The sequence below is a fragment of the Lupinus angustifolius genome, chromosome LG11, assembly GCF_001865875.1.
Source record: "Lupinus angustifolius cultivar Tanjil chromosome LG11, LupAngTanjil_v1.0, whole genome shotgun sequence".
In the NCBI taxonomy this organism is placed as follows: domain Eukaryota; kingdom Viridiplantae; phylum Streptophyta; class Magnoliopsida; order Fabales; family Fabaceae; genus Lupinus; species Lupinus angustifolius.
This window is the reverse complement of record NC_032019.1, coordinates 252,360-279,944: the sequence shown is the minus strand read 5'-3', so window position 1 is coordinate 279,944 and position 27,585 is coordinate 252,360. Positions and strand designations below refer to the sequence as shown.

General features: G+C 32.9%; 4 protein-coding genes and 1 pseudogene across 12 annotated transcripts; 1 reads left to right on the top strand and 4 right to left on the bottom strand.

Moving 5' to 3' along the window:
- LOC109360258 lies at positions 784–2,052 on the top strand. Its single transcript, XM_019605006.1, has 2 exons — positions 784–1,195; positions 1,425–2,052. Exons 1-2 carry the CDS (start codon positions 991–993, stop codon positions 2,009–2,011), a joined length of 792 nt encoding a protein of 263 aa, XP_019460551.1. The 5' UTR covers positions 784–990; the 3' UTR covers positions 2,012–2,052.
- Positions 2,096–3,183, bottom strand: LOC109360257 (annotated as a pseudogene).
- Positions 4,393–8,256, bottom strand: LOC109360252 (zinc finger CCCH domain-containing protein 18-like). Of its 8 annotated transcripts, XM_019604991.1 has the most exons (8): positions 7,322–8,250; positions 7,076–7,231; positions 6,799–6,978; positions 6,249–6,325; positions 5,882–6,049; positions 5,485–5,575; positions 5,010–5,119; positions 4,393–4,942 (listed from the first exon to the last, which is right to left on the bottom strand). In XM_019604991.1, the coding sequence occupies exons 1-7, from the start codon at positions 8,197–8,199 to the stop codon at positions 5,047–5,049; spliced, it is 1,623 nt and encodes a 540-aa protein (XP_019460536.1). In that variant the 5' UTR covers positions 8,200–8,250; the 3' UTR covers positions 4,393–4,942; positions 5,010–5,046. The 8 variants fall into 8 exon arrangements, with proteins under 8 accessions (XP_019460536.1, XP_019460539.1, XP_019460538.1 ...); XM_019604994.1 differs by having other exon boundaries at positions 4,899–5,116; positions 5,485–5,572; positions 7,322–8,251; XM_019604993.1 differs by having other exon boundaries at positions 4,899–5,116.
- LOC109360628 (ABC transporter C family member 3-like) lies at positions 9,736–17,221 on the bottom strand. Of its 2 annotated transcripts, XM_019605657.1 has the most exons (13): positions 17,168–17,221; positions 15,664–17,129; positions 13,499–14,404; positions 13,259–13,345; positions 12,522–13,163; positions 11,906–12,070; positions 11,530–11,824; positions 11,215–11,429; positions 10,705–11,010; positions 10,528–10,591; positions 10,187–10,426; positions 9,903–10,102; positions 9,736–9,855 (listed from the first exon to the last, which is right to left on the bottom strand). In XM_019605657.1, the coding sequence occupies exons 2-12, from the start codon at positions 17,119–17,121 to the stop codon at positions 9,978–9,980; spliced, it is 4,503 nt and encodes a 1,500-aa protein (XP_019461202.1). In that variant the 5' UTR covers positions 17,122–17,129; positions 17,168–17,221; the 3' UTR covers positions 9,736–9,855; positions 9,903–9,977. The 2 variants fall into 2 exon arrangements, with proteins under 2 accessions (XP_019461202.1, XP_019461203.1); XM_019605658.1 differs by lacking the exons at positions 13,259–13,345; positions 13,499–14,404 and adding an exon at positions 14,518–14,604 and having other exon boundaries at positions 14,758–17,129.
- LOC109360201 (cytochrome P450 71D10-like) lies at positions 19,637–21,736 on the bottom strand. Its single transcript, XM_019604923.1, has 3 exons — positions 21,242–21,736; positions 20,594–21,023; positions 19,637–20,395 (listed from the first exon to the last, which is right to left on the bottom strand). Exons 1-3 carry the CDS (start codon positions 21,688–21,690, stop codon positions 19,781–19,783), a joined length of 1,494 nt encoding a protein of 497 aa, XP_019460468.1. The 5' UTR covers positions 21,691–21,736; the 3' UTR covers positions 19,637–19,780.

Genomic DNA, 27,585 nt, shown 5'->3' with positions numbered 1-27,585 from the left:
ACAAAAACAAAAAAGTTAACTCAAATAACATAGTAACATAAACAATAGGCTACACTCATTAATATTATATTAACGTAGTAACTCGGCTAAAAACATGTGTTACTCTTTTCTTAATATATAAGCAATTCTAATTGGTTTAGTTAAATTATTCTCTTCCTCATATCTCTCATCCACACTCTTTAATATTATCAAATATTAAAGAGTGCATGGAACTTTGATGTAATAACATGTACAACGTAATTAACCTTGTAAAGTGGATTATCTTGGCTTTTACCTTTGAACTATACTGACATGTTCACGTTGGTCTTTAATTGCAATGCAAGTAAAAAACAAGTTTCTTAAATACTTCCATTTTTGTCTTAGCTTAACCAACTACTGAAGAGTCAGTGCAGCCACGTTGTGTCCCATTTATGGCTTCTTAGTTTATCCTTACTCTTTGAGTCCCATGAACCACCCATGACCAATTCTTTTATCTTTCCCATTTCATCATTTATAACCCTTTCTGTTTCGTCCAACTAGTTTCAAAAGCTAACTGAAATAACTTAAAGCTTAGAATTTATAAGCCTTAAGATATGTAAACTACAAAAAAATAATGCTAGTACTTGATTCTTTTAGCTCTCAACCTTGTTTCTGCATAGTGTCTGCAGTGATTTTTTCTTCTTTATAAAATGAGAATGTAATTTCATAATATTGCTGTTATAAAGTTTGATTCTAAGGCATGTGACATTGTAACTAAATTTAAATCAAAGAACCTTAGAGAGAATAATAAATGACAAAAGACAATAGCACTAGAGTCTCACTTTTCTCAAGTATTCTACAGTAGAGACATCTCACAATCATACAGGAAAAAAATCTTTCATCTATATTTGTTTTCACTATTTTTTTTTGTATGTTTCTTAGGATAACAACTATTCCACAATAAGACATTCCTTCTGTGCTCATATATTTCAATCTACATTCACTTACTCTTTTGAGAAAAGGGGGAGAGAGATGAATGCATGGTGGATGAACTTGAAGGATAATGTTAAATGTGGAAACAAACTCACTGATGTTATCAGGCATCCAAAAAAGTATGGCAAAGGAAGTAGCTATGTTTCAGAAAAGAGGAAAATGGGCAGAAACAGTGGTGCTCTAATGGAAACTCATGTTAGCCAAGTAGTTTCCAGGCCAAGCAACACACTTGCACAGCTTCATGGTAAATTGTTTGTTGCTCCTTTTTACATGCTTTTGATTGAGCCTTCAAAAAGCAGTGTATTGTATATTATTCCCTGGTAGTTAAATTTTTGGACTATGGTAGTTAATTTTATCAGAAATCCATGTAATGTAACAGGATATAGTAAGTACTCAGCATTGTTGTCTTTATGAAACTATCTATGTTATGTAGCTCTACTAATTATTTCCTTGTCATGATGAAATTTTTGTAGAACTCAGTATTGAAGAACCTTCAAGAAAAATTGTTGAGATGATCTTTGAGAAAGCTTGGATGAACATCTCAAAGCAACTAAAGAATGTTAGAACAGTCCTGAGGGTGAGTTACTCAGCAGAAGTACTTGAAAGGTTTGAAAAGTACAGAGAGAAAGTGAAGAAGAATGCATGCTTGAGATATCCAAGGCATCCAAGGAGCACGGTTGATGGAAATGAATTGTTGCGGTTGTATGGCACGACAATGAGATGTTTCCATGGGAATAATTCTGCAAAGAAAGTTTATGATTTCTGTAAAGATCCATGTTGTTGTCTTTGCCAAATAATTCAATTCAATTTCAATGTGGAATATGCTGAGATACAATTCAATACAAGTGGCAAGCAATTAAGTGCAACTCCAAGAGTAAAGAATTTGAAAAGAGCTGCAATAGTTTGCAGGGTAATTGCTGGAACTTCTGGAAATGAAGTTGATGGTGAATATGAATGGTCTGACTCAACTTGTTTAGGAGAAATGCAATTTAGCTTAGCAAAATTTGTAGTACAAAATCCCACTTCTATACTTCCTTGCTTTGTAATAATTTTCAGCTGACATGTTTTAGGTATACTTTGTCACTATTCTTTATATCTTTTGTAAGGATTATCTAATCTAAACACACTACCTAGAAAAATTCAAAATCTACTCTTGCTTGTTTGTGTTGTGGATGTAGAATCTATTATGCTTTTCAACAAGTCAGAGTAATTTTGAGGCCGAAATGAGAAATCATGGGAAATAGAATTAGCACATAAACTAACTAAAAGACTGAAAAAATGAACCAGACTCATTCGATTTTCAATTCCAAGCACAAGAGGCAACGAGAACTTGATTCATCCGACAAGAAATAAAGTGCTGTCCCTCTCTTCTAGAGTGTAGTGTTTTCCATAGCTTACCTGAAGGTTCTTGGTTAAAGCATCAATATATGAACTCAGTGGATATGATGTGAATCCAGGCGTTGTGAAACATGATCTCCACTTCTTGAGAAGCACATGACGTTCCGCTCTTTATGCCCCTTCGCACGCTATTAGGCTGACATCGAGACAAACAATGTTGTTCCACATTGATCCTCTCTTTGTGCTCCCTCGGAATAGCAACATCCATTGGTTCAAAAATAGGCAAGTAGTAGTTCAATGTCTCAATGAATCAAGGGAAGAACAGCATTTGTTGGTGTTTGATTCTTGCTCAAAAAGTGTCACTACCTTAGGAAACAGGCACTCTGCCAATCTCAACAACCTGCCATCTGCGATATGGTGCAGCATCATGGCAAAATTCAAAGCAATAGCTTCGCCTGGCCGAAGTTCAAGGTCTTCAAATTGAATCTGATAAGGAGCAGCTCCTATAGCCTGGAACTCAAAAGGTACTTTATATGACAATGCAAGTTCTGACAACCTTTCTCCAACAATAACGAACCCCTCCTCCGGTGATCATCCAGGCCTGCCAGCAAGTACTTGGATTAAACTTACCGATCGGAATCCCTTGTTAATCTGAAAATCAATTATGTGGACTTCAGTTTCATACTTCATGGCTTCAGCAATTGCTCCATTTGCTTACATATACCTGAATTTGAGACCTTTACTATCTGCATATGCAGGTCCCAGCATAGAGCTTCCCTGTTCTCTCATCTTTAGCCTCATTTTCGGGTGTCAAGCAAGATTCATTCTTGAGCGAAATCATTAACGATTTTCAAGAGAATGCTGTGGCCTTAACACACATGATTTTAGCACTGGGCTATTTATAGTTAACAAACATACCCATTGGCTGATTGAGACTGTTCAATTACACTCTTATTTTTTTACTGTCATGCAAGGACAGGACAATTGTAAGCCATTTTTCAATTCATTTTTTTATGAACTTACTATGATAATATGCCAGTAGAAGTTCTTTTTATAAGCTTCTCTGAGTTGTGCTTAAGAATTCAAATTAGCTCTCTGTAATCTCTTCTACACACCTTATCCAGAAGTTTTTCTTCTGAGTTATGTAAGAAGGTTTATTTGTGACTAACCTGCAAGGTATATTGTGCATTTCTGAATAATTAACTTGTCTACATACCTCATAGGTTATGCATCATTCCCTTGCAAATTAATAGTTGATCCAAGATTGATTATGCAAAAGGCAATCTAAAACAATCAAGCTTGTCACCGAGCATGGGAATTCATTAACAATTGGTAATATAGTTTTTCTTTGAGTTACAAAGGCGGTATGAGGAAAACTAAGTTGTTTAAAGTGCACAAGACAACATGAACAAAATTCAAGTTGGAAACATGACCCGACCCGAGTCACCCAACTGTAACTGAACCAATATTTTTCCCGTGGAAAGTCTAATTTAAAAACTCTGCATTTTATAAACTGAATATTCTCTTCACAATGACATGAGCAGTGTTTCTTACAATCATTAAATTAAATTTTGCATTGAGATGCTGATAATATTCATTTTTATGTATAATTTATTTTTTGAAACATGCAGGTTGTTAGCAGAGACTCTCAAGTCTTGAACATGAATGTCCCTTTCTAACAATGAAAGCATTAATTAATGTCTTTATCAATTATGGTCCACCTCATTCAATTGCCATTGGACCTATCCTAAGGTAGAAACAAGGGTATGGGTTATTGTGGATGAAATTCATTCTCCTTATCATACATGCTGCATACAGTTTCTGCCAAAGATCTCTTGCAAGAAACTGATGAATGAAATACTAATCAAGCCAAATCAAAAAATAAATAATACAATTACTATTGTGGCCAAGATATCAATAAGAGTAAAAGAAACAAGGAGAATAATTTACTCTTAACCTTAAGGATATCATTAAGGTTAAGGTGTTTCCAACTAAGACATTCAGATTACTGTCTTTGAGGAACTTAAGGCATTACTGACATCAACTTAGGCATCCAAAAGCAGTTAATGAATACAATATAATTCTAATAGGCTTAGCGGAAAATAAAAAATGAAAATATAAATTTCACAACAACAAAAAAGAACATTATTGAAGCTGTTCATAGTACTTAAATCAGTTCATCTGTCCACAGCCACAGATTCTAAAAAAGGTTCTGCAATATCTAATGGCAACTGGATACTGATTTGACAAAACAACGATAAAGTTCCATCGATACTTTCAAAGTTGTTTTTCAGCAAAACATAATGTGTATTATATCTTAGGCCTCAATTGTAAGAATCTCAGAGGAGGATAAGTTAACTGAAAATAACAACATTGTGTTTTCATTTGAGAACAACCCCACAAGTACATGAGAGCATATACCATGTTATTTTCATCCACTAAGGACTTCAAAAAGCTCCTAACTACATAATCTTATAAAAACCAAACCTTTTTCCATCATGCTGTAATGGAAAACTATAACCTTCATACATATATCACTGAAATTATGTTAATTCCACCAATTCAAGTTGTGAAGAGGGAAATTATTCCAAAGCCTCTTCTTCAGCTTGTATGTACTTTCCGGAGACATTGACTAAACTGCTGAGCTAGTTGCGAAAATGGAACAATAGAAGATCTGTATTATGTATTAAAAGAAAGTTGCTGCCTTTGACCTGAGGCTGTTTTAACTCTATACTTTTCCTGTATGTGTTTCTGAAACTACATGACTGCCTCAGTACCACTTTCCATTGGAAATGCAAATGGACTGTCCGGGAGATTGAGTTGTTGACTGCTGCACAAAATTAAATAAAATAATAACGTCCACAGTTAGCATCGAATTGTGTACGGAAAAGTATAGCAGCCATACTGCATGCTTGGAAACAAATAATATCATCCATTCTAAATGTCTAAAAAGGTTGAAGTAACTAAGGAAATCTCCAATATTTCCTGAAAGGAAGAACGGTGTCAGATTATTGCCAAAATCACCAAAGGGGGATAAGTTTTGCAAATCAATTTGGTAGATAACATGAAGGAATAACTGTTTATGGAGGTCTGACTAAGGTATAAAGAATATTATTATCAGAATGTGTAGAAAATATATAACAAATGCAAGGTCTATAATCTATCACAGGAATCAATCAAGAAATTGATGCATACCTGTTCTCATCAGAGGAATTGGAGTATGTCTGCTTAGGTTTTTCATTCAGCGCATAGCTGAAAGATTCTGCAGGCTTGAAATTGAAGCCATCTGCATAACATGTTGTTAGGAAGATTTATTGGTTAGAATAAAATTTGTGTCAACTGATTCAGATGTTGTTAGCTAGGCTGTTTTGTATCCCGTATTTTGCTCCTTTATTTTTTTCTTTCTAATTTGTAGCAGATTTGTTATCTCCCCTTAACCATTCTGACTATAGATCCTACTATGTATCACTCAATAATCAATAAGAGAGTATATTTATCTCTCTTAACCTACATGATATGAGAGCCACGCGTATTGCTAAGAAAAATATACTGAAACTTGATACGAAACGATGCAATCCATAATATTACACACCATCTGAAACCCTTGACCCATCCATGGAGAGGCTAAATTGGGGTGAACTCGACAAAGAAATTTTAGCAAAGTGCAGCTCTGCAAGGCATCTCTTCTGCTGAAGGGCCTTATCATCTTCTTCCATCAGCTGTGTCATTAGAGAACTATGGTTTCCACAACTTCTTGAAACTACAAAAATGATGTATTAGATTTTTTTCGATGAAAAAATGATGTATTAGATTGTATAATGGATTCTCACACCATATGAATACCACAAAAATAATTTGAAGCAATTACATGACTCTGGGATGAAAAGCTACATGCTGATCTAAATTGTTAACAAGAAGAAATATAATATAGGTTCCAAACTAGATAATAGCATACTTACTCAAGGGATATTCTTGGTCGATATCTACATAGTGTGGTGAATAACAGATAGGGTGCTTAATCCTATCAGGGAACTTCCTGCATTCCAATTGAAATGCATATGGAAATTATTCAAAGAAAAGCATCAACAGTGAATATGGAAAATGTGCTAGAAGGTATTTAAGAAACTAGTAACATCTTATGTGAAATACTGATTCAGGATACTAGCATTTATCAATTTCTATACCTCAAAAAATATAGAGACAGAACAAGCTAGCTTTGGAACTACAAACAACTATATACTAACCATAACTTCACAAGTTTTAGGTTTAACTAAGATTCTATACTTTCGGAGGAAAAAAGTGAGAACCATAGAAATGACACCAAGAAAAAGATATACACCGAGATTAATATTGATGACAAGTATACAATCATTTCAAGCTTAAATCAAAAGTATAACCTTTCATGTTGTAACATGAACTAAGAATAATTTTTCTTGGACTAAGTGCAGCATTATATCAACTTCCAACTGGAAAACAAAATCAAATGGTCGGAACAGACAAGGAATTCACCTGTCAACAACCTTTGCCTTCTCTCGATAAGGTTTCACAAGCACCCGAGACCCATGAACATAATGAGGATTCCCCTTTTCCAAAATCGTTTGAACAGTTTCTGGATCAACAAATGTCACAAATCCAAACATCCTTCTCTGCTGACAAGGAATCCTTACATCTTCAACCCACCCAAATGTGCTGCAGTAGAAAACGTGTGGAAGCAACTTGTTAAAACAGAAATAATTAACAGCAAAGAAGTATGAAAATACATTGTTACAACCAAAATATAAATTACTTGAAATAGTTTGAGACATCTTCCTCTGTGAAAGTGCTTTCAGCTGGAAATGTCAAATATATCTGCCGCGATGCACTAATACTCTGACCAAAATCTCCCTTCTGCATGTATTTTGGAGCATCTTCTGCCAGAACCACTGCATGCTGCCCATGAGGTCTGTATAAAATCAGCCACAAAATCGAAGTCGAATTAGTATAAGGAACACTGAATCAATACACTGGAACGAGATTGATGAGACTTTATCACCTGTCTATCAGCTGAATACTATTTTTCAATCTGGCAAGAAGCTTTGTCAAACTAAAGCCAGACTTGCCATGTCTCTGGCTCTCAGTTAAGTAACCATCAGCCTGCAGTACCTTGTTATATTTTTCGTGATATGCCATCGGCAGCAATGCAATTGACAGTGGACTTCCTCTTCTTGGCTTTAAGAGCTCAACAATTTCTGTTTCTAACTGTGCCAGTGACCCGGGTGAAAACATCTGACCCTCATTTATAGCATCATTTCCATACATCTGAGGGAAGCTCTCTGAGACAAGTAGACCATGATAGTATCTACAGCTACTTCCATGCTTACAGAACCCCTTGTTGAAATAGTGGCATGTTTTGACTGGAAATTCAGACAGCCTTGAATGCCTTCTTCCAACTTCTACACCGAAATTGACAGCAGAAGCATCTAAGCCAAAGTAATCATGACCGATCCCTCCAATCTCAGTATTTACAGGCTCTATGCAACTCTCCAAACTGAACACCTGTGACTGCTTCTTAACTGTGTCTGGATTGGTGTTGCTCACAGAATGTGGATTCCAATACGGGGAGGGAACCTGAAAGCTTGGTGGCGAAGTAGGCGTTGTTGGAGAGATTGCTGATAAATGGCTCAAACCTTGTTCATTGTTGAGGGGAGGTGAGATTGGAAATAGGACAGGTTTAGCAGCCAATCCCTGAAGGACCATTTTCGCCTTAAATGCTACTTCGCGGATGAAATGGTCGTGGCATGAAGCCAACTTAGCCATTTCTTGCTCACCATTGTCTTGTAATAGAAGGTATCCAAGAATCTTTAAAGCATATTCAGGCTCAAATTTATGAATTTTGTCAAAGACAACCCTTCTATAGTCTGAAATATCCATACCTTCTTATCTGTTGGTTTGTCACTGCAAAAAGTCCAGCAACATCAAACAAAACTGCTACCATTAAAACATTGGAAAATAATAATAACCAGAGTGCTACTACTATCAAAATAAAACGAAAATTGCAAGTATCTAATGTAACATAAAAATTACCTAAACAAAAAAGTAAAAGTTCTTAGCTAGTCATTCAGTAAAACCAAGGAAAATTGACATATATTATATTATAATAGAAAAAACATTGACAGTGTAATTGAATTTGCTCAAATTTATATGCCCAGACCCAAAAAGGAAGTGAATTAAAGCATAGCAGAAATAGGTGTTAGTCTTATTTTGGAGTGGTGAAGTAACATTTTGTAAATACATAAAAAGAAAGGAAATTAGAGAGAGACCCAGTTGTTGATTTTTGTTTCTCTTTTATTGTAATGTAAACTCACTCACTCAGGTACACTCACTCAGATACACTAACTCAGATACTTTGTTTTGCTTTGTTTTGTCTTGTTTTGTCTTGTTTTGAACCCACTTGAGTGATACTATTTCTGTGTTTTTAGTTGTTCATTTCGTTTATAAAGTTTAAACCTTTATTGAAAATCCACAAGCAGCTGTTAACTAGTCACAGATTTGAGGCAAATTATGTTGCCAATCACTCCCTTTCTTTTTCTATTTAAACAAACTTATTACTTCATGCAACTTTATATGCTAAAATATGTGATTGACAAAGAATATTAATATAAACCTTGAAGGAGGCTAATATGGTAAAGTGAATATTACTATAGATCAACATTTTAATGGATAAAGTGGGGAAATTAAATGTGGTGCATATGTAAGGCAAAGGATAAATAATGAAAGCATGGGAAATAATATAAGCCATAAGGGGTTTGTGAAGAAGATGAGAGACATTACATGGGTTCTATTCTATTATGTCCAACACACTTTCCCTACCCTATAAATATAATTATGTTGTAGAGGACCACAAACATATATTGGCCTTTATTCATCATTCCTTCATTTTTTTATCTATATACTAATATATATCTTGTAAGTGAGATATTAATTTATCAAGTTATGTTAGGCACCAAAGTAGGGAACTTTCTCTATGGTGTTATCAAAATCTTAAAAGATCACAATTTATTTCATGAGAAGAAAATGTATACATTTAAGTATTGTCACTATATCATCCACCATTCATTTTTAATTATTATTAACTTTTCAAAAAAATAATACAAATGAATAATAGATGTATTGAATGTGTAAAAAAATCTTTATCCAATACATAAATATTACACTCTTATTTCATTTAGTTTTGATAGACATAGTAGGTGTTCAAAGTCCAAAATTATTGATAAACTTCACTTAAATTAGTAAGATTTCAAACCATAACTTAAATGACTTAGTTTGAATTTTCTTTAGGAATTAATTTAAGGTTCCCTCATCATTTAATTTTCTTTAGTTTTGATTTCAACCCATAACATTGTTATCCGGATTCAAATTCATGGATCATATGATAGATGTGCTTCAACATATTCAACACTATCAACCTTTGTGCACCAATGTCTTTGTTTTAGTTAAAATAGTAATGATGGACAATTGGACATGATTTTATTTCATAGCAAATACATTTTCCTCCCTAATATGCTTAAACATAGATATTATATATATATATATATAAATATATATATATATATGTATATATATCTTATATATATAAACCCCACCAATAAGATTGTACTCCTCCAAAATTTTCATCATTGTCAAGAAACTCTCGTTTCATTATGCTTCAATCAGTGTTCATCAGATTTCTCAAAACTGGAGTTAGACCTCATGGTATACTCAGCAACAAGTTGAGCAAAAGATGATGATTTATCCTCTAGCAATGTTTCTGGTGAATCATACTCCTCTATAAGTCCTGCACCAATGTCCAATCAAATCAGAAACAATGGCACATCAAAGTACAATACATTAACAAAGAAAATTAGCAGCCTTATCTAACCTTGACTAAGAAGCAAAACCATATCGCTGTCAAGAACAGAAGTTATTCGATGCGCAATGGTAATGACTGTAGAGTTAGAGAAATGATGCTTAAGAGTTTGCTGAATCAAATTATCAGTAGCTGTATCAACTGATGCAGTGGCTTCGTCGAGAACCAAAACCTTGCTTTTCTTAAGCAGCACCCTACCAAGGCACACCAATTGCCTCTGACCCATACTCCAGTTCTCACCATTCTCACTAACTGCATCATCCATTTAGACATTTAGCAATATGATTTGTAGGTTCAGAAGTAGATATATGATGTACTATATCTTTGTGTTCAATCAAAAGTAGAACACAGACCTGCAGAGTCTAGCTTTCCTTCCTTCTTTCTAACTTCTTCTCCAAGTTGACACTTATCTAGGGCCTACTTAAAAGAATGTCAACAAGTTGAGGAAATAGTATTTTGAAAAACAATTACATGTGCAATGTTTGGACAGAACCTAGTGTGTGTTTGTTTAACAAATAAACCTAACTCACCTCCCAAATTTGTTCATCTGAGTATTCTTCCAGTGGGTCTAGATTATTTCTCACTGTCCCTTCAAACATGGTTGGATCCTGAGGAATGATACTTAGTCTAGACCTCAAATCATGAAGTCCAATGGAGGATATGTTGATGCCGTCAATCATAACTCGTCCAGCAGCAGGCTCAACGATTCGGAAAAGTGTTTGTATGAGAGTCGATTTTCCGCTTCCAGTTCTCCCAACAATGCCAGTTTTCAGTCCTCCAAGAAATGTGCATGTGAGGCCACGCAATACAAGTGGAAGATGTGGTGCATAACGAACCTACATGGGAATGAATCAATTACATATATAGCAAGGAAATCTTGAAAAAAGTATGCTATGAAATATCTTGTATCCAAAGCAAAATTATCCTTTTCAGAAGCTATGTTCTAACCATTTAGGAAAAGAAAACCTTGGCATGAGCATCATTATTACAAATAATTAAAAAACTTGTATGGCATCAAACAAAATAATAAGTCCAACTACCTGCAATTCATGTATATCAACCTCACCATAAGACGGCCAAGAAGGGTCTGGTCGAGTTTCTTCAACAACAAGGGGAGGCTCAGCAGGAATGCTAGTATACTGTAGTATTCTTTCTACTGATATAATTTTGTTCTCCAAGTTGCAAAGGTTCCATATCACCCACGATTGTATCATGTTCAAATTAAGTCCATAGGTAACAGCTAAACCAGCAAGGCCTGTTACAATATAAAATAGAGAAACAATTACATTCAATTACTCATTACAAAAGCACGGTAAATTTGGATTGCTAAAAAATTCCAAATTTGAATTACATACCTGGATCTATGACTCCCTGTGGAATAGATATCAAGAATATCAAGGAAAAGGCAAATGTAATAGAAGACAACATATCTAGGCGGAAGCACAACCACTCCATAGCGCCAGCAATATTGAACTTGGGCCGAGAATATCCATCAGTCAGTTTCATATTTAATTCCTGAAATCTTGACTGTTGATCAAAGCTTCTAATAGTTGATGTACCAGAAATTGTTTCCGCAAAGTGTTGAATGCATGGGGCCTTGCACACTCCAACTAAACGAGATAGCTCTCGTGCTGATGGTATATAATATTGCTGCAAAATTATAAGTTCATAAATTGTTAGCAAGAAATATTTGCAGCGTTAATATAGAAGGCAGCACAGTCAAAACAATACCTGATACCAGATGCTGATTGCTATGACAGGTATAAAGACAATGAAAACCTGCCATGCAGCCTGAGACATCACTGCTATAATTCCGAAAAGCTGGATCAATGAGAAGGCAAAGGAAGCAATTTGAAAAGGAATGTCTGTATCCACTGCACTTTGATCAGTAGAAGCCTGCAGGAGAACAGAAATATGAGAAAGAAAAAAGTGTAAGAGTAAGAGTATTATGTAGTTAACGAAAATAACTAAAGAGGTCTACAAAATCGAAAGGATAAAGATATTTAAGATACAAAAATAAACTCTCAAAATCAGATCAGGGTAGTGGCTGACTGATGGTAATTGAGGAAACTGCTTAGGACCCTTTGATCACTTATGGTGTGTTTGCAAGTTGAGTTTTGGAAAGGGAGGAAGTGAAAAGGAAAACTTCAGAGTTGTGAAATATACTCGTGAGATGTCTCTAGTATGTATGTTCGGGCAATGTACATGCTGTGTGCATATAATATGCATGTGGAAGCCTAAGTTTTTACCAACATTTTCTTTGTAAATTTCGCCTAAGCCTCCGTAATTTCTAGACATGGCACTGAATTAGAAAAGCAAAAAATGGAAAGAATTGGGTATCACATACTCTGTTAAGGATTCGACCACTTGGAGTGGAATCAAAAAATGACATTGCGGCACGGAAAATGCAGTGGTGCATCTTATTGAAGAGTATAGTAGCTGTCTTATAACCAGCTGTGACAAGAAACATTGCTCTGGCAAGGATGCAGAAAGAACTTCCAATGGACAAAGCAACATAGACCACTATAAGAGTTGTTCCGGTAACAGGTGCCTCCACATCGGATGAGATTGGAGTTGCCCAAGCCATCCAATAGTTGCTTCCAATTTGAAGAGCTTGAAACAGAATCTGAGCCAACAGTATGAATGGCACAAGAGCTCCTCCGAATGCTGTTGTGATATAACTCCAATACACTGAAAGCCCCACTCTACCTTTCTCTCTTTCTTCTTCTTGAACAAGCTGGCCTATTGCCTCATTTTTGTCACCTGTTGTATCATTTTGCATGTCTTTGTTTCCATTTTTTTCTTTAACACCAGAGACATTTACATCTTGTTCCAAGGTACTTATTTCACCGGATACAGTCCCTCCATCGAGCGAATTAAGTGCAGATAATGCTTGTTGATGTGCACCAACAAGTTCCATAAAATCAGTCCCACTGTTAAGCAGATCAGCATACTTCCCACATTGAGTAATTTTCCCATCTTTCATGACCTAACATAACAACAAGGCATTATATGATAAAAAGTTATTCTTTTAATCTTCTTTCAAATTAATGACTACAAATATTTGAGAAATATATTACTCACCAATATAAGGTCAGCAGCAGGTAAGAACTCTACTTGATGAGTGACATAAACTACAGTCTTTGAACTTAAAAGGCCCAGCAAGCATTCCTATCATACACAATTATTATGTATCAAGCCATTGCAAGAAATACATTTCTAATGGTTGAAAATGAGAATCATTTGTATTTTGTAGTACTCACAAAAAATGTTATAGTACATTTTATAATGCACATGAAAAAGAAAACAGTGAAATTGAATTACCTTAAAGAGGTGAGATCCTGTATGAGCATCCACAGCACTAAAAGGATCATCAAACAGATATATATCCGCATCTTGGTAAAGAGCACGTGCAATCTGTATTCTTTGCTTCTGCCCACCACTCAAATTTATTCCTCGCTCTCCTATAACGGTTTGATCACCATATGACAAAATCTCAAGATCTTTCTTGAGGGAACAGGCTTCAAGAACCTTCTCATACCTTTCCCTATCCATCTCCTTACCAAACAGTATATTATCCTCTATCTTGCCACTTTGAACCCATGGTGATTGAGCAACATATCCCCTTGATCCACTGACCTTCATGATTCCTGATACCTTTGGTACTTCTCCTAACATACAGGACAGTAAAGTAGACTTGCCGGATCCGACGGTACCACAAACAGCAACCCTCATGCCATGAGAAACTGTGACATTTATGTTTTTCAGTGTTGTATTAGATGAAGATAAATCCCAAGAGAAATTTCCACCAGCTATTTCAATTGCTGAATCGGAACTGCCTGGAGGAAGCCTCTCTACAATATCAGACTGCAAGTCCTGAAGACGAAGGAATGATGAAATCCTATCAAGAGAGACCTTAGTTTGTGCAATCATTGAAATTGTATCTGGAAGACTATAAATGGGCTCTTGAAGAATCCTAAATGTTGCAAGCGCAGACAAGATCTTCCCGGATTCGAGTGGGATCCCTATAAGCATACAAGTACCAAAAGTAACCACAGAGACAAATGTGGGGGCACCCCAAAACACAAAAGTAGTCATGGCTGAAGTATACAGATATTTTTTCAACCAGCCTTGCTCGGTGTTTCTGAGCTCAGTTATCTTAGACAGAAATTTCATTTCCCATCCTTGTAGCTTGAGGATCCTCATATTCCTTAAAATCTCAGATGTTGCCTTCATTCTTTTCATGACCTAACATAACAACAAGGCATTATATGATAAAAAGTTATTCTTTTAATCTTCTTTCAAATTAATGACTACAAATATTTGAGAAATATATTACTCACCAATATAAGGTCAGCAGCAGGTAAGAACTCTACTTGATGAGTGACATAAACTACAGTCTTTGAACTTAAAAGGCCCAGCAAGCATTCCTATCATACACAATTATTATGTATCAAGCCATTGCAAGAAATACATTTCTAATGGTTGAAAATGAGAATCATTTGTATTTTGTAGTACTCACAAAAAATGTTATAGTACATTTTATAATGCACATGAAAAAGAAAACAGTGAAATTGAATTACCTTAAAGAGGTGAGATCCTGTATGAGCATCCACAGCACTAAAAGGATCATCAAACAGATATATATCCGCATCTTGGTAAAGAGCACGTGCAATCTGTATTCTTTGCTTCTGCCCACCACTCAAATTTATTCCTCGCTCTCCTATAACGGTTTGATCACCATATGACAAAATCTCAAGATCTTTCTTGAGGGAACAGGCTTCAAGAACCTTCTCATACCTTTCCCTATCCATCTCCTTACCAAACAGTATATTATCCTCTATCTTGCCACTTTGAACCCATGGTGATTGAGCAACATATCCCCTTGATCCACTGACCTTCATGATTCCTGATACCTTTGGTACTTCTCCTAACATACAGGACAGTAAAGTAGACTTGCCGGATCCGACGGTACCACAAACAGCAACCCTCATGCCATGAGAAACTGTGACATTTATGTTTTTCAGTGTTGTATTAGATGAAGATAAATCCCAAGAGAAATTTCCACCAGCTATTTCAATTGCTGAATCGGAACTGCCTGGAGGAAGCCTCTCTACAATATCAGACTGCAAGTCCTGAAGACGAAGGAATGATGAAATCCTATCAAGAGAGACCTTAGTTTGTGCAATCATTGAAATTGTATCTGGAAGACTATAAATGGGCTCTTGAAGAATCCTAAATGTTGCAAGCGCAGACAAGATCTTCCCGGATTCGAGTGGGATCCCTATAAGCATACAAGTACCAAAAGTAACCACAGAGACAAATGTGGGGGCACCCCAAAACACAAAAGTAGTCATGGCTGAAGTATACAGATATTTTTTCAACCAGCCTTGCTCGGTGTTTCTGAGCTCAGTTATCTTAGACAGAAATTTCATTTCCCATCCTTGTAGCTTGAGGATCCTCATATTCCTTAAAATCTCAGATGTTGCCTTCATTCTTGTATCCTTTGACTCCATCAACTTACTTTGAAACTTCTCTTGCAATGATCCCAATGGAAAGTTTGCCAACATCACAAGAATAGTTGCAACAAAAGCTGCAACAGAAGCAAGGCCAAGGTTTTTATACAAAATCAACAAGGCCAGCGTAACTTGCAGAACTACCATCCACAAATCGTGCATGTACCAACTGAAGACACCAACTCTTTCAGCATCAACAGACATGAAATTGATTATTTCACCAGAAGTGTGGCCCTGCCTTGATTGACCAGAAAGGGTCAAGGCTTTATTATAAATAATTGTCACAAGTACAGCTCTGATTCTAATTCCAATTTGCTGCAGCCTAAAGAACCAATGCCTTTGTGTGAGACACTCTACAATCTTTGCAAAAAAGAATACAGAAACCAAAGCATACCCCTGGTTTTCAAATAGCCGTTGTCCATTAAGGTATTGCACAAATGAATCAATAAGATAAGGACCAACATATGAAGCCAGTGTGTTCAATAATGCCAGAAAAGCTGTGAAAAGAATCTCTTTCCATGCTGATAATAATAATGACTTCACTAGCTTAAGTGTGGTCACACTGTTAATTGCACCACAATCTGCTTCAAGCTTGTCTCTAAAAGTTGGAAAAGCTCCAACTACACTATCTTTGTTGTCAAGTTGGGGTACATCCTCAAGGTCCAAGGTCTTCTTATTGCCAACAGCTACAAGAGGACCCACCCAAGAGAAGGTAAGAGTGCTGAAAATTCCAGCACTTGAGAAAGGGGTAACAGTGTTATCCCCATTGGTCTCTTTTGACCCTAAACCATTGCTGACATTGGTATCACTATGACCATTCAAAAGAGGCTCCTGAATAGTACTACTTTCAGCACCCTCATTTTTTACAAGATAGCCCAAGTAACAGAAGAATAACCCCAGACAAGTGGATACAACATCAGAAACCAAGTGCTGAACTTGTAATACGACATGTTTTTCATAGAGAAGAACAATGTCCACTACAAGGCAATAACATGAAATAAAGAGATAGAAAACACACCAAGTTCTGAAGAAGGATGAAAATCTGTTTTGACCTGAACACAAGAAGAAGATGAATTGCTTATGCAAGCATACACAAACAACACCCCAAGCAACTGTTTTGAGTGCCAAATCCAAAAGGGTAACGACCTTTTCATCTGACCAACCACTTGTATACCAAAAGAAGCAATTAAAAAGAAAGAGAATAAGATTAAAAACAGAAGCACCCAGGGAACAAAAAATGGACTTTTTCAAAAGGGTGTCTTTGGATTTGTCCTTAGAGTCATGTCTAACTCCTACTGTGAACTTATTCCAAACCCATGGCACTAAAACTAGAAGTAGTAATAGTAGATGAAAGGAAGCAGATAAACCATGAAGGAAAATGGGTTTAAGGAGAAAATCAGTATGAGAGTGCATGAGGGAAACAAACAACATAGCAAGTACTTCAAAGCCTTCTTTTTTTGTGTGTAGGAGCTTAGAAGTTTAATGAAATATGAAGAGAAAAGATTATTACCCTGCAATCCTTAATCTTTATTTTATGAAGTGCAGGGTGCCGAGTTTGTACGTTGATATTGGTTTAGAAATGGTGTTTTTGATGTGAAGATAAATAGAGAGAGAGAGTGGGTCAAAGGAATAATTTGCTTGGAAATAGGAGAACGTGGGAACCAAGAATTACGTAACGCAGAAGACTAAGGAAGTGAGAATAAAATAGAAAATAAATGTGAATTCGAGGAAAGACACTTGAAAGTTGAAAGTTGAAAGAGAAAGTGACAATTAGACAAAGATGGAAAATCAACTCAACAAATTCTCATTTATACTCTCACTCACCAAATTACTTGATAACAAATTAAATACGCCGTATCGGGGAATTTAAGGAATAAAACTTTCATCATTTTCTATGTACAATTACTTGATCCCATATCTATTTAAGTCTCCTTTGGTTGTTAGAGTAGAATCATAATGATAGCAAAAAGTTACCATATAATCAGTTAGATGACCTTTCTTTTATCCTGCACAATATTGTACACAAAAAAGAAAGATATTTCACTAGATAACATCAACTTATATGTGAGATAAAATTAGCATTTTTATAATATGTAAAGATATTAGGAGCGACACTTATGTGAGAAGGTGCTCATAAACCATGAAATGAGTTAGTTTTTTATTTAAAAAGTTACATAGAAATATCAAAAAAGTATATAAAATTTGCAATATGTTATTTGGGGTTAACGGTGAGTTAATGATAATGATGTTAAGAATAGTAATAATATTTATATGTGGTGAAGGTGGCAACTAAAACTGCATTGGTGGTGATAGTTGTAGGTTTGTAGGAGAGGTTGGGTAACTACAAAGGTGGAGACAAATAATGAGAATGTGGACAAGAATGGTTATTGTGTAATGGTAGTGACAATGAAGAGGTTAATAATGATGGTGGTATTTGAATGTGAGAGTTAGTGTGGATTAAAAGGATGTGGAATATAATATGTGGACATGGTATATTCCATACGAAGATGTTAATGTGGTTTCAAATTTCACGGCCCTTGGATGCCATTTTTGGTCACTCATTTTTTAATATCACACTTTTTGCTCCTATCCTATCACTCATAATCTTCACCATCACGTCTAGGGAATTGCTCATAACTTAAATGCCATCATTTAGGTCAAAATTACACTTAAACCCTATATATATATATATATATATATATATAGCGGGTAAACCGTAGGACAAGATATTTGTACCAAAAAGATTATGTCCTCATGTACCAAATCAATTAAATTTCATAGAATAATGTACAAATATTAATTTCTCTTAATAAAAAATTTCTTTTCAATTAAATAAGATTTTCTGATTGGATGAGGACACCAAAAGGGACAAAAATGGGGACAGGTGATCCTCATCCAAACCTTAAATGTTGGTATTATGACCCTTTTTTTATTTTGTTTAGATATTTATTATTATTGATATATAATTTGATATATCTAATGATATATATATGATGAAACAATAGAAAATCGATGATACTTTAAACCAATTAGATGTCATTACTTTATACATAATTGAATAAAGACACATATAAATATGATAAGTGAGTGACCATGAAACATGTCATGATGGGTCATGCTTGTTCCCTACCAACCCTAAATATTGTATGAGTCTAATTTTTAAACTTAAACTCAACCTTAGACCGATAAGACTCAATAATATTTAGACTCGATCATAATTGAACCAAACTGAATGAGCAGGTATGCTCGAGACTCGTTCAATCCTAATCAATATGAGAAAGTTTGACACACTATGATTTCCTTCAAAAGTTACTACTTACTAGCACAATGATTAAATCTTAGTGGATTGTTATGACTTTCAATTGTGAATAATATAAGTCATTAGAGTAGAAATAGAAGAGAAAGCGAAGGAGATGAGACATGTTGAAAAGAAACATAAACTTTATCAAAGAAATTAGTGGAAAGAGAGAAGAAAAGTTTCATGAGTCCCCACAAAATTGTTTCTCTCATTAATACAAAGAAAGTATGAGACAAAAGTTATTTTACAAAACTATCCCTAAGCTTTTGTATTTTTAAACTACATTTTGTTTTTATTGCATAGATATTTATGTAATTTAAAAATTCATATTTACTACTTTCTTCTCTAATTTTTTTTCTATTTCTCTCAAACAAAACAATATAATAATCTATTTTATTTCTCACATACTCCCTTTATCTTATTTTTCACTCTTCAACCAAACAAAGTATGAAGATCATATCTCCTAAAAGTATGCCTCTATTTATGTCGCAGTTAATAAAATTTTGACACATGAAAAAAATTGAATAGTATAACACAAAATTAAAGCATCATATTAATTGTTTAATGTGTCAAAATTTTATTAAATGAGATAAAGTTTAGAACATATTTTTGAGATAGTTACACACTCTACTAAAAACTATTGACAAGTAAATTACAAGATACTGAATCAATTATTGAATAGTAAATTAAAAACATTGTATGGGGTGATAGATATGGTGCTTACAGATTTAAAGTAGTAAGCATTATTTAATAGTTTATAACATTATTGATGCATGTAATGAAAATACATATTTAAGGCATACGAGTAACAATTGGAATCAAGCAAAGATCATTTTTTCTTTTAATAGCCAACCCAGATGATTCATCCATATCAAGTTCTTCATTCTTCATTCCATTTGGAAGCTTCCAATCAAAATGGTAAAGCAATGTTGCAAGTGGAAGCTCCATGTTTGGTATGGCAAATGTAATACCAGGGCATATCCTCCTTCCAGCACCAAATGGTATAAACTCAAAGTCTGTGCCCTTATAATCTACTGAACTATTCAGAAATCTCTCAGGATTAAAGCTTTCAGGTTCATTCCAATACTTAGGATCTCTTCCAATAGCAAAAGCATTTATTAAGACCTTGCACTTAGGTGGTATATCATATCCATTGATTTTGCTGCTATCTTTATTTTCTCTTGGCATTAACAATGGGACAGGTGGGTGGAGCCTCAGTGTTTCTTTGATCACTGCCTTCAAATATATCAATTGGTGCAACTCTGACTCATCCACATATCCTTTATTATCATACACTTTTCTTACCTCAGCTTGTGCTTCTTCCATCACTTTTGGTTTCTTTATCATTTCTGACAAACACCACACAACAGTACTTGATGTTGTTTCACCACCACCACCAAACATCTCCTATAATAAATGGATTCATAATCCCTTATCCATAAACATTTTCTTCCATACAAACATGAATCTTTATTACATAATCGAGGACACCAATCATTTCATGGAGATTGATTAAAATCATTCATCATAAATAATGTTATAAATTCTACCTAATTTTTACACATAAAGAATAATGTTAGACATACATAGAGAAAATGTACTAACCTGGCCAATTGCTTTAATATTGTCATCAGTTAAGGGAGGTTGAGAATCCTTGTCATTTTGAAACTTGAGAAGAACATCTATTAGATCTTCACTCTCACTGCTTTTTTTATTTTTGTGATCATCAAGAATCTCTTGCAATATTTTATCAGCCTCTATGTGCAACTTTTCAAGTTTAGCCTTTGTCTTACTCAACTTTTGAAGCACTGTTAATGAGGGATAGAATTCACTAACCCATAGTTCTCCTGCTAGAAAAATTCCTTCCTCAATTGCTGATATCAATATTTTCTGATTTTTATTTATTTTACCAAAAGCTGATCGTGCTGATATCCCATGCAACAATGAGGAAATCATAGGAGACAGATTCACAATGGACCCCTCACTTGTACATATTATTTTAGCAAGTTTTGACACTTCCTCTTCTCTTATGAACCTGAATATTTAGCAACACACATAAAAATTTGAAGTTATGAGGCCAGCATATAGATAATATATATATATGTACGTGGGATCTTAGATTCTGACAATAGTAAACTATATACCAAATCTTATGAAGATACATATTTTGATATAATAATAAAGATATCAGTTAATAATTTATTCACATCCGAATTATATAATATTAAGAAAAGTCATAAAGATAATTATGACCTGAATGATTGAACACGTTTTGCTGATAGCAACTCGACGGTGCATATCTTTCTTAGTTGCCTCCAATAATCTCCATATTGAGAGAATTCAATGTCTGAAGCATTATAAGAAAATATTTTGGCAAAAAGACTCTCTGGCCTGTAAGAAAAATTGGCATCATGTGTTTTCATAATCTGGCTAGCAATTTCTGCTGAACTAACTATGATGTTGGAAACTTCTCCTAGTTTTAGGTGCATTATAGGACCATACTTGGCTGCTAAATCTCTCATGGAGTGATGGGGCATTGACCCAACAAATTGGTGTATGTTACCTATGAAGGGTAGTTTCCATGGCCCTGGTGGTAAGTTTGTATAGGAATTCTTTGAACTGGATCTCTTAACTATTTCTAGTAACAAGAATAGAAAGAGAAATGATGTAAACAAAATAGTGAAAGGGTTTTGAAGCTCCATTATGGTTGGGTGGATGAGAAACCAATCTTTTGCCCAAATATATAAAGATGCACATTTATTGCTACAAAACTTTTTCCTAATTAGTGCTCTACTTAAATATAAGTAAACTTCAATTATTTATTTGCTTCAGATTGAATTCTGAATGCATTTTAAAATATTTAATTTTGAAACAAATTCTTATGCATTTATATGGAAAGATTATTGATACACTCTCACATATATATAAAATTAGGGAAATAATATGAGATTAACTAATATCTTTAATAACTGTGTTAGTTATTTTTTATTAAAGTATTACTTACTAATTCATATCATATAATGTGGTGAACTCAATATGAGTTATTTATTTGTAGAGCAGTTGAATGTCAACTTTAAGATGGGTGTGGTATGCAGAGAATTGAATTTGAGTAATTAGTAATAATTGAGTGGTATTAATGAAGCTTTAATATCTCTATTCATAATCTTATTATTTTCAATTTTTATATTATACTCGAAAGTCATCAGTCTTCATTTAAACTTAATAAATATTTAATTATTTATTATTAAAAGTGAATGATTATTTTGAATAGAAGATAGTGAGTTGCAAACCTCATAAGGAACCTTGGTTGAATGCTACTCCGTACTTCTACATATTCATGATGATGGGTACCACAATTACAATCAATTAGAAATTCATGTATTATGTGGTACAAATAACAACCATATTTATATATTCCGCACCTAAATCCTCTAACATTACAAAAAATAACATGTATTATTTATAAAATAAATTAACTATTAATAAATAAAATAATATTATTTTATAACAGATGTTACTCCTTATATGGTGTATATGAGTCAGAATATATATATATATATATATATATATGTGTTCAAATGCTGTTGATAAGCACATGTGGGTCCACAGCAATCAAAATCTGATTTACTGTCGATTGACCAGTGCCGGTTATGAAGGCCAACCATTGATTTTATAAAATATGCCCCAATTACCAATACTAATCCAACACAGTAATCTGTAAAGAAGAATTTCCTCATACTATCAATAATATAAAATTCTCAAATTATACCACACTTATCATTAACAGTGTTATTAAACTTGAAGCAGTTGATGACTTGGCTATGATTATGAGTCAATAAGTCACTAATTGGATTGATAGGTTAATGATTGGACAGATTAATTTGTTTTACATTAAAAAAATTAAAAATCATAATATTAGCTAACATTATTTAATAATTCTATATTCGAAATTTAAAACTTTGTTATACTTAATTAAATAACCAACAAATTGTATTTCACTACCAGAAAATATCACATATAAGTTAAAAATGTCATCAAACAAAACTATACATAAGTTTAAAATTTAATTAGACAATGAAATGTTTGCTAAAATATAAATTAACAAGTGACAAATATAACTACAAATAAGTTAAAAATATTTGATTTTTTCTCATCTCAAATCGGTATCATTTTGATTGTTTTTAAAAAATATTTTTTTATTGACTCGGACAGTCTAGTAGGTCCAACCATCTGAGTCACAAAATTTTAAGCTTAAACCGATAGAGTCATAAACCGAATCAATCCATTTTTATACAAAACTGATTAGATGATAAATTTAAACCAGTCAGATGTCTGATTCATGATAAAACTAGTTAGACTGAACTAATAGAACTGATTAGACCGACCGATTCGAGCCAAGTTTTATAACACTACTTATTAATATTTAATGTTTTGCACGCTTTCTATAAGTTTTCACTCCTTAATTCATAATTTTAATTGAAAAATAGAGATAAATTTTTTTTAACAAAGATAAATGAATAAAATATTTCACAGAAATACAAAATGTATTATAAAAGTTGCATCAAACTTTTCTAATAAAATTTTCAAATTCCTTCTTTCAAATTAAGAGTGAGCATGAGTCGGGTTGGATCAGGTAAGATTTATCCCTTATCCAATCATAAATTTTGATATAATCATTTTTTGAATTCGGATTCGACCATAAACACAAAACTAATGTGACTCCAAATACTAAATGCGACAATCTTTGAACTTGATTCGATCTTAGACTTGGTCAAATATAATGTATTTCTCGTTTAGTTAAAGTATTATCAATATTTTACTTATTATTATAGATATATAATTTGATATTATATGTATATATTGTAAATCATCTATATCTATACTATTAATAAAGCCAAAACAAGTGGTAACCACCATGACATAATTTTAACATTCCACTTTTATCCTTTTTAACCCCTTTCGTTAATATTTAATAAAAACTTTCACACAATACTAATATCTAACAATCATATAATGGTTTTTATCTTCTTAAATCCACATTTTTCTTTAAGTTTATATATTGTAATAAGAATGCGGGTCGACAGGCACAAAGTGTCAGTCGACACACTAGTATATATAATGAAAAAATAGAGAATCATGATATTTTTAATCAAAATCAAATATATATCATTACTCTGTACAAATTGAAAAAATATACATACAAATATGATAAATGACTGACAATAACACACATTAAATAAATTAGGACAAGTTGTATTTGCCCTATACCTAGCTCTAAATATTTTATACGTCTAAGTTTTGAACTCAAACTTTATGCTAAACGCAAATGAAACTCAACCAAATTTCTAGGGATGGTAGCTAATTCAAATAACACATCTCATCATTAATATAATAATTGCATCGGAGAAAAACAGATAGGCAGGTAAATGTCCACGTCAATAAATGAATATAAGAAATTAAACTTATCTCAATTATTAAAAAAGATGGAGAGAGAGGACTAGAGGAAGGAGTTTATTTTTAAAAGTTGAAAGGAAAAATGATAAGCCACAAATTGAGTTGGAATGTGTTGTCACTTGTGTAGGGTTTTTTATGCTTAATATTTATGTCTTTTAGTAATTAAAAAATATAAAGTTGGAGGACACGTTTAACATTTCTATGAGGTTAAGTAGATAAGTAATATGTTATGAGTTGGAGATATTTTATTCTCTATATATAATAAAAAAATGTTAATATTTTATCACATGTAATATACGAATGCATGTATAAATATAACATCTGATAATATTTGTGGGCTATCTGTTTTTATGTTTGAAATGTATGCATATATACAAAATACAAATGTATATAATAAGAAAATGTCAATATTTTATTACGTTTAATATACAAATGCATATATAAATATAACATCTGATAATATTTGTGGCGGCTTGTTTTGTATGTTTGAAATGTCTACGAACAAAAATGATATATTGAACGGATATATTAGGACAGATGAGCATATTTTTCATGTATTACCCAACTAATAAGTGTGGGTTAACTGACCCCATAGCTTGGACCAAATTGCCAATAATAATTACACATGATGAAACTACAAAACTAATAAAGATTGGTTGTATAAATTATGTTTCATACCACTAAAAACATATCATTCAATTAAAAAAATTAAAATTTATTGTTGATATGATTTTAGACACCACATACATATGTTCCCACAAAAGTGCCTACCTCACTTAATTCTTTCTTTTACTTTGATTCCCGAAAATTATTAAAATGAGTCCATGTTGTCTTCAACTAGATCTGCTACTCTGGAAGATTGCATGTTATATGATAAAAATGTGATGCACTCCAATTCCCCAAGCTAGAGACTGGACAAGGGTGATCCATTCAGGCAAAGCTAGGTTGCTATTTTTTTGATAAACTTTTGTGTCTTCTATCCCATAAGAAATTAACCACTTTCGGAATATCCGACTATCCTCTCACCAAAATACATAGGTCTCGGATATTAAATATTGACATTTTGCCTTATATAACACTTAGATCGAATGAAGTCTTATAACACTCGACCTATTATTAATTTCTTCTGTCAACGCATGTTTCTTGCTGGAGTTGTTCATCATCTGCATTAATAGAATGAGTTAGGTCAGTACCCATAATTTCCTACAATCATGTGTATATATGTTTCATAAGACAATCAATTTGAGTCAATATAAATAAGACTACTAAATATCTTATGTTTGTTTCATAAAGACTACTAACCTATGAATAAGAGTTGAGAGGAAAAAAGCATGGAGCCAAAGATAAGTTTAGAGATGCAAGTCCTTATGTTATTTGGTAAGTATCATAATTCAACATTCTCTGAAGGGTCAAAAGGTCCTTCATTGGTGACCTTTTTCCTGTTCCAGGAATGCTTCTTCACTGAGATGGTGGAAAGAGTGCAAACTGAATGTTGAACTTGCAGAATGCAAGAGGAGGAACGTTCCCATCCACATAGTATCAACTAAAAAAGACACTAAAATGAAGTGTTCTTTTTGTTTTTTTTTACACATTGTCCATTTTGTAGATGTAGTGACTCAATTTAATTGATGATGTTATGCAAATTTCTCTTGTATCTTTATTTTCTTGGTTCACTGCATATTTGGTTTACTATATTTCTAACACAAACTTATAATAAGGTTTGATTGAGAATATATGTTAAAGTTGATGATTTTGTAAAAAGTTTAGGAGAGATTCAAACATTTTTTTCTTTATATTTTAAAATTAACAAATCCACAATGTAGATTAAAAAATTGAAAGATCAGATTTCGTCATTAAAATTCTAACATAGACTTAACAAAATCACTTATTTTATGAGTGAAAGATATTTAAGACTCAATTGGGATGAAATTAAAGTTAATATTTCCTATTTGCAAAATGTGTAAAATTTAAAAAGTTGTATATATTTTTCTCTATTTTTTTTAATAAAAGGCAAAATTACCTTAATACAATTAGCTTTTTTAAGAGGGTAGTTTTTTTTATAACAAAAGGGTAAGAAATCAATCATTATTAGGTAAATAATTATTATTTCTAACGAATGTGGATTTCATAGATACAAATATAGTTTGTGAGTTTTAAAACTTATATAATATCTAAAGATTTGGCTGGATTTTATTTAGGACCAATTTCATTCGAAGAAAATTAATTTATACTAGTTATAATTATGAAAAGTGAGTGAATGATTGAGATTATACTCATCAATTTTCTCTTTAGCAAAAAAATACTCCATTAAGAAAACTAGTAATATTACAATGTGCATTATAACCTCGAACAATATTACAATATTATATCTTGAAAGAGGATTAAAAATAGTAAGATTGACATTTTTCCAATATAACAATATTTATTTTATTTTCTTAAATAATTATTAGAGGGAACTTTTTAATATTAGTACCATTATGTTTTTTATTTGTTGTTTTCTTTATAAAAATGGAAAACTGAACACCAAAATTGCACAAAATTTTAGAGTGAATATCTACCCATTATAAATTTTCAAATATATCAATTTGATCCCCGAAAATATAAAGATTCAAACTTATACTCAAATGTTTTGAATGTAAGACAAAATAGTTCATATCACGGGTCATAAAACACACTAAGAAGTTAAAAAGAAGTAGACTAATTTAACTCTTATTATGTATTTTTTGTGAGCATTTTAGGTTTTACATTTTTGCAAAAACCAAGTTATTATATATAAAAAATTTGAGAGAACAAAATAAGTTTTTGCTCTAAATTTTATTTTATTTGTATATCTCAACTACAATTGGTAACACAAAATTAGGGCTTATCTCACACCAACCTTAAAAGTGATACTTCTTAAAATAAATAACGAAAATAATATATCTTATTTGTGGGAGTAACCAACCCATTTTTTCATTGTAAAAAACTCCAATTAAAATATCTTTGTACTTTTTTTATAAACTTTTAGTAAAAATATATATTGATACAAATATTTTTTATGAATTAAATATATACATATCTTCATGTTATAAGCTCATTATTCACATTTATTGATTTTATTAAAGTATCAATGAATTTTCACAAATTTTAATAAAACAATATTA

What these genes read in the sequence shown, in the direction of transcription:
- LOC109360252 (XM_019604988.1), bottom strand. Translation starts at nt 8,199, where the DNA reads ATGGATATTTCAGACTATAGAAGGGTTGTCTTTGACAAAATTCATAAA. An exon ending in AAGGCAAAGGTTGTTGACAG is followed by an intron (nt 6,326 to 6,798) that starts GTGAATTCCTTG and finishes ATTGGAATGCAG; the next exon opens with GAAGTTCCCTGATAGGATTA. An exon ending in TGGGTCAAGGGTTTCAGATG is followed by an intron (nt 5,576 to 5,881) that starts GTGTGTAATATT and finishes CATGTTATGCAG; the next exon opens with ATGGCTTCAATTTCAAGCCT.
- LOC109360258 (XM_019605006.1), top strand. Translation starts at nt 991, where the DNA reads ATGAATGCATGGTGGATGAACTTGAAGGATAATGTTAAATGTGGAAAC. An exon ending in CACACTTGCACAGCTTCATG is followed by an intron (nt 1,196 to 1,424) that starts GTAAATTGTTTG and finishes AAATTTTTGTAG; the next exon opens with AACTCAGTATTGAAGAACCT.
- LOC109360201 (XM_019604923.1), bottom strand. Translation starts at nt 21,690, where the DNA reads ATGGAGCTTCAAAACCCTTTCACTATTTTGTTTACATCATTTCTCTTT. An exon ending in AAACGTGTTCAATCATTCAG is followed by an intron (nt 21,024 to 21,241) that starts GTCATAATTATC and finishes CTAAATATTCAG; the next exon opens with GTTCATAAGAGAAGAGGAAG. An exon ending in ATATTAAAGCAATTGGCCAG is followed by an intron (nt 20,396 to 20,593) that starts GTTAGTACATTT and finishes CATTTATTATAG; the next exon opens with GAGATGTTTGGTGGTGGTGG.
- LOC109360628 (XM_019605658.1), bottom strand. Translation starts at nt 17,121, where the DNA reads ATGTTGTTTGTTTCCCTCATGCACTCTCATACTGATTTTCTCCTTAAA. An exon ending in ACAGGGAGTCATAGATCCAG is followed by an intron (nt 11,430 to 11,529) that starts GTATGTAATTCA and finishes ATATTGTAACAG; the next exon opens with GCCTTGCTGGTTTAGCTGTT. An exon ending in CAGATGAACAAATTTGGGAG is followed by an intron (nt 10,592 to 10,704) that starts GTGAGTTAGGTT and finishes TCTTTTAAGTAG; the next exon opens with GCCCTAGATAAGTGTCAACT.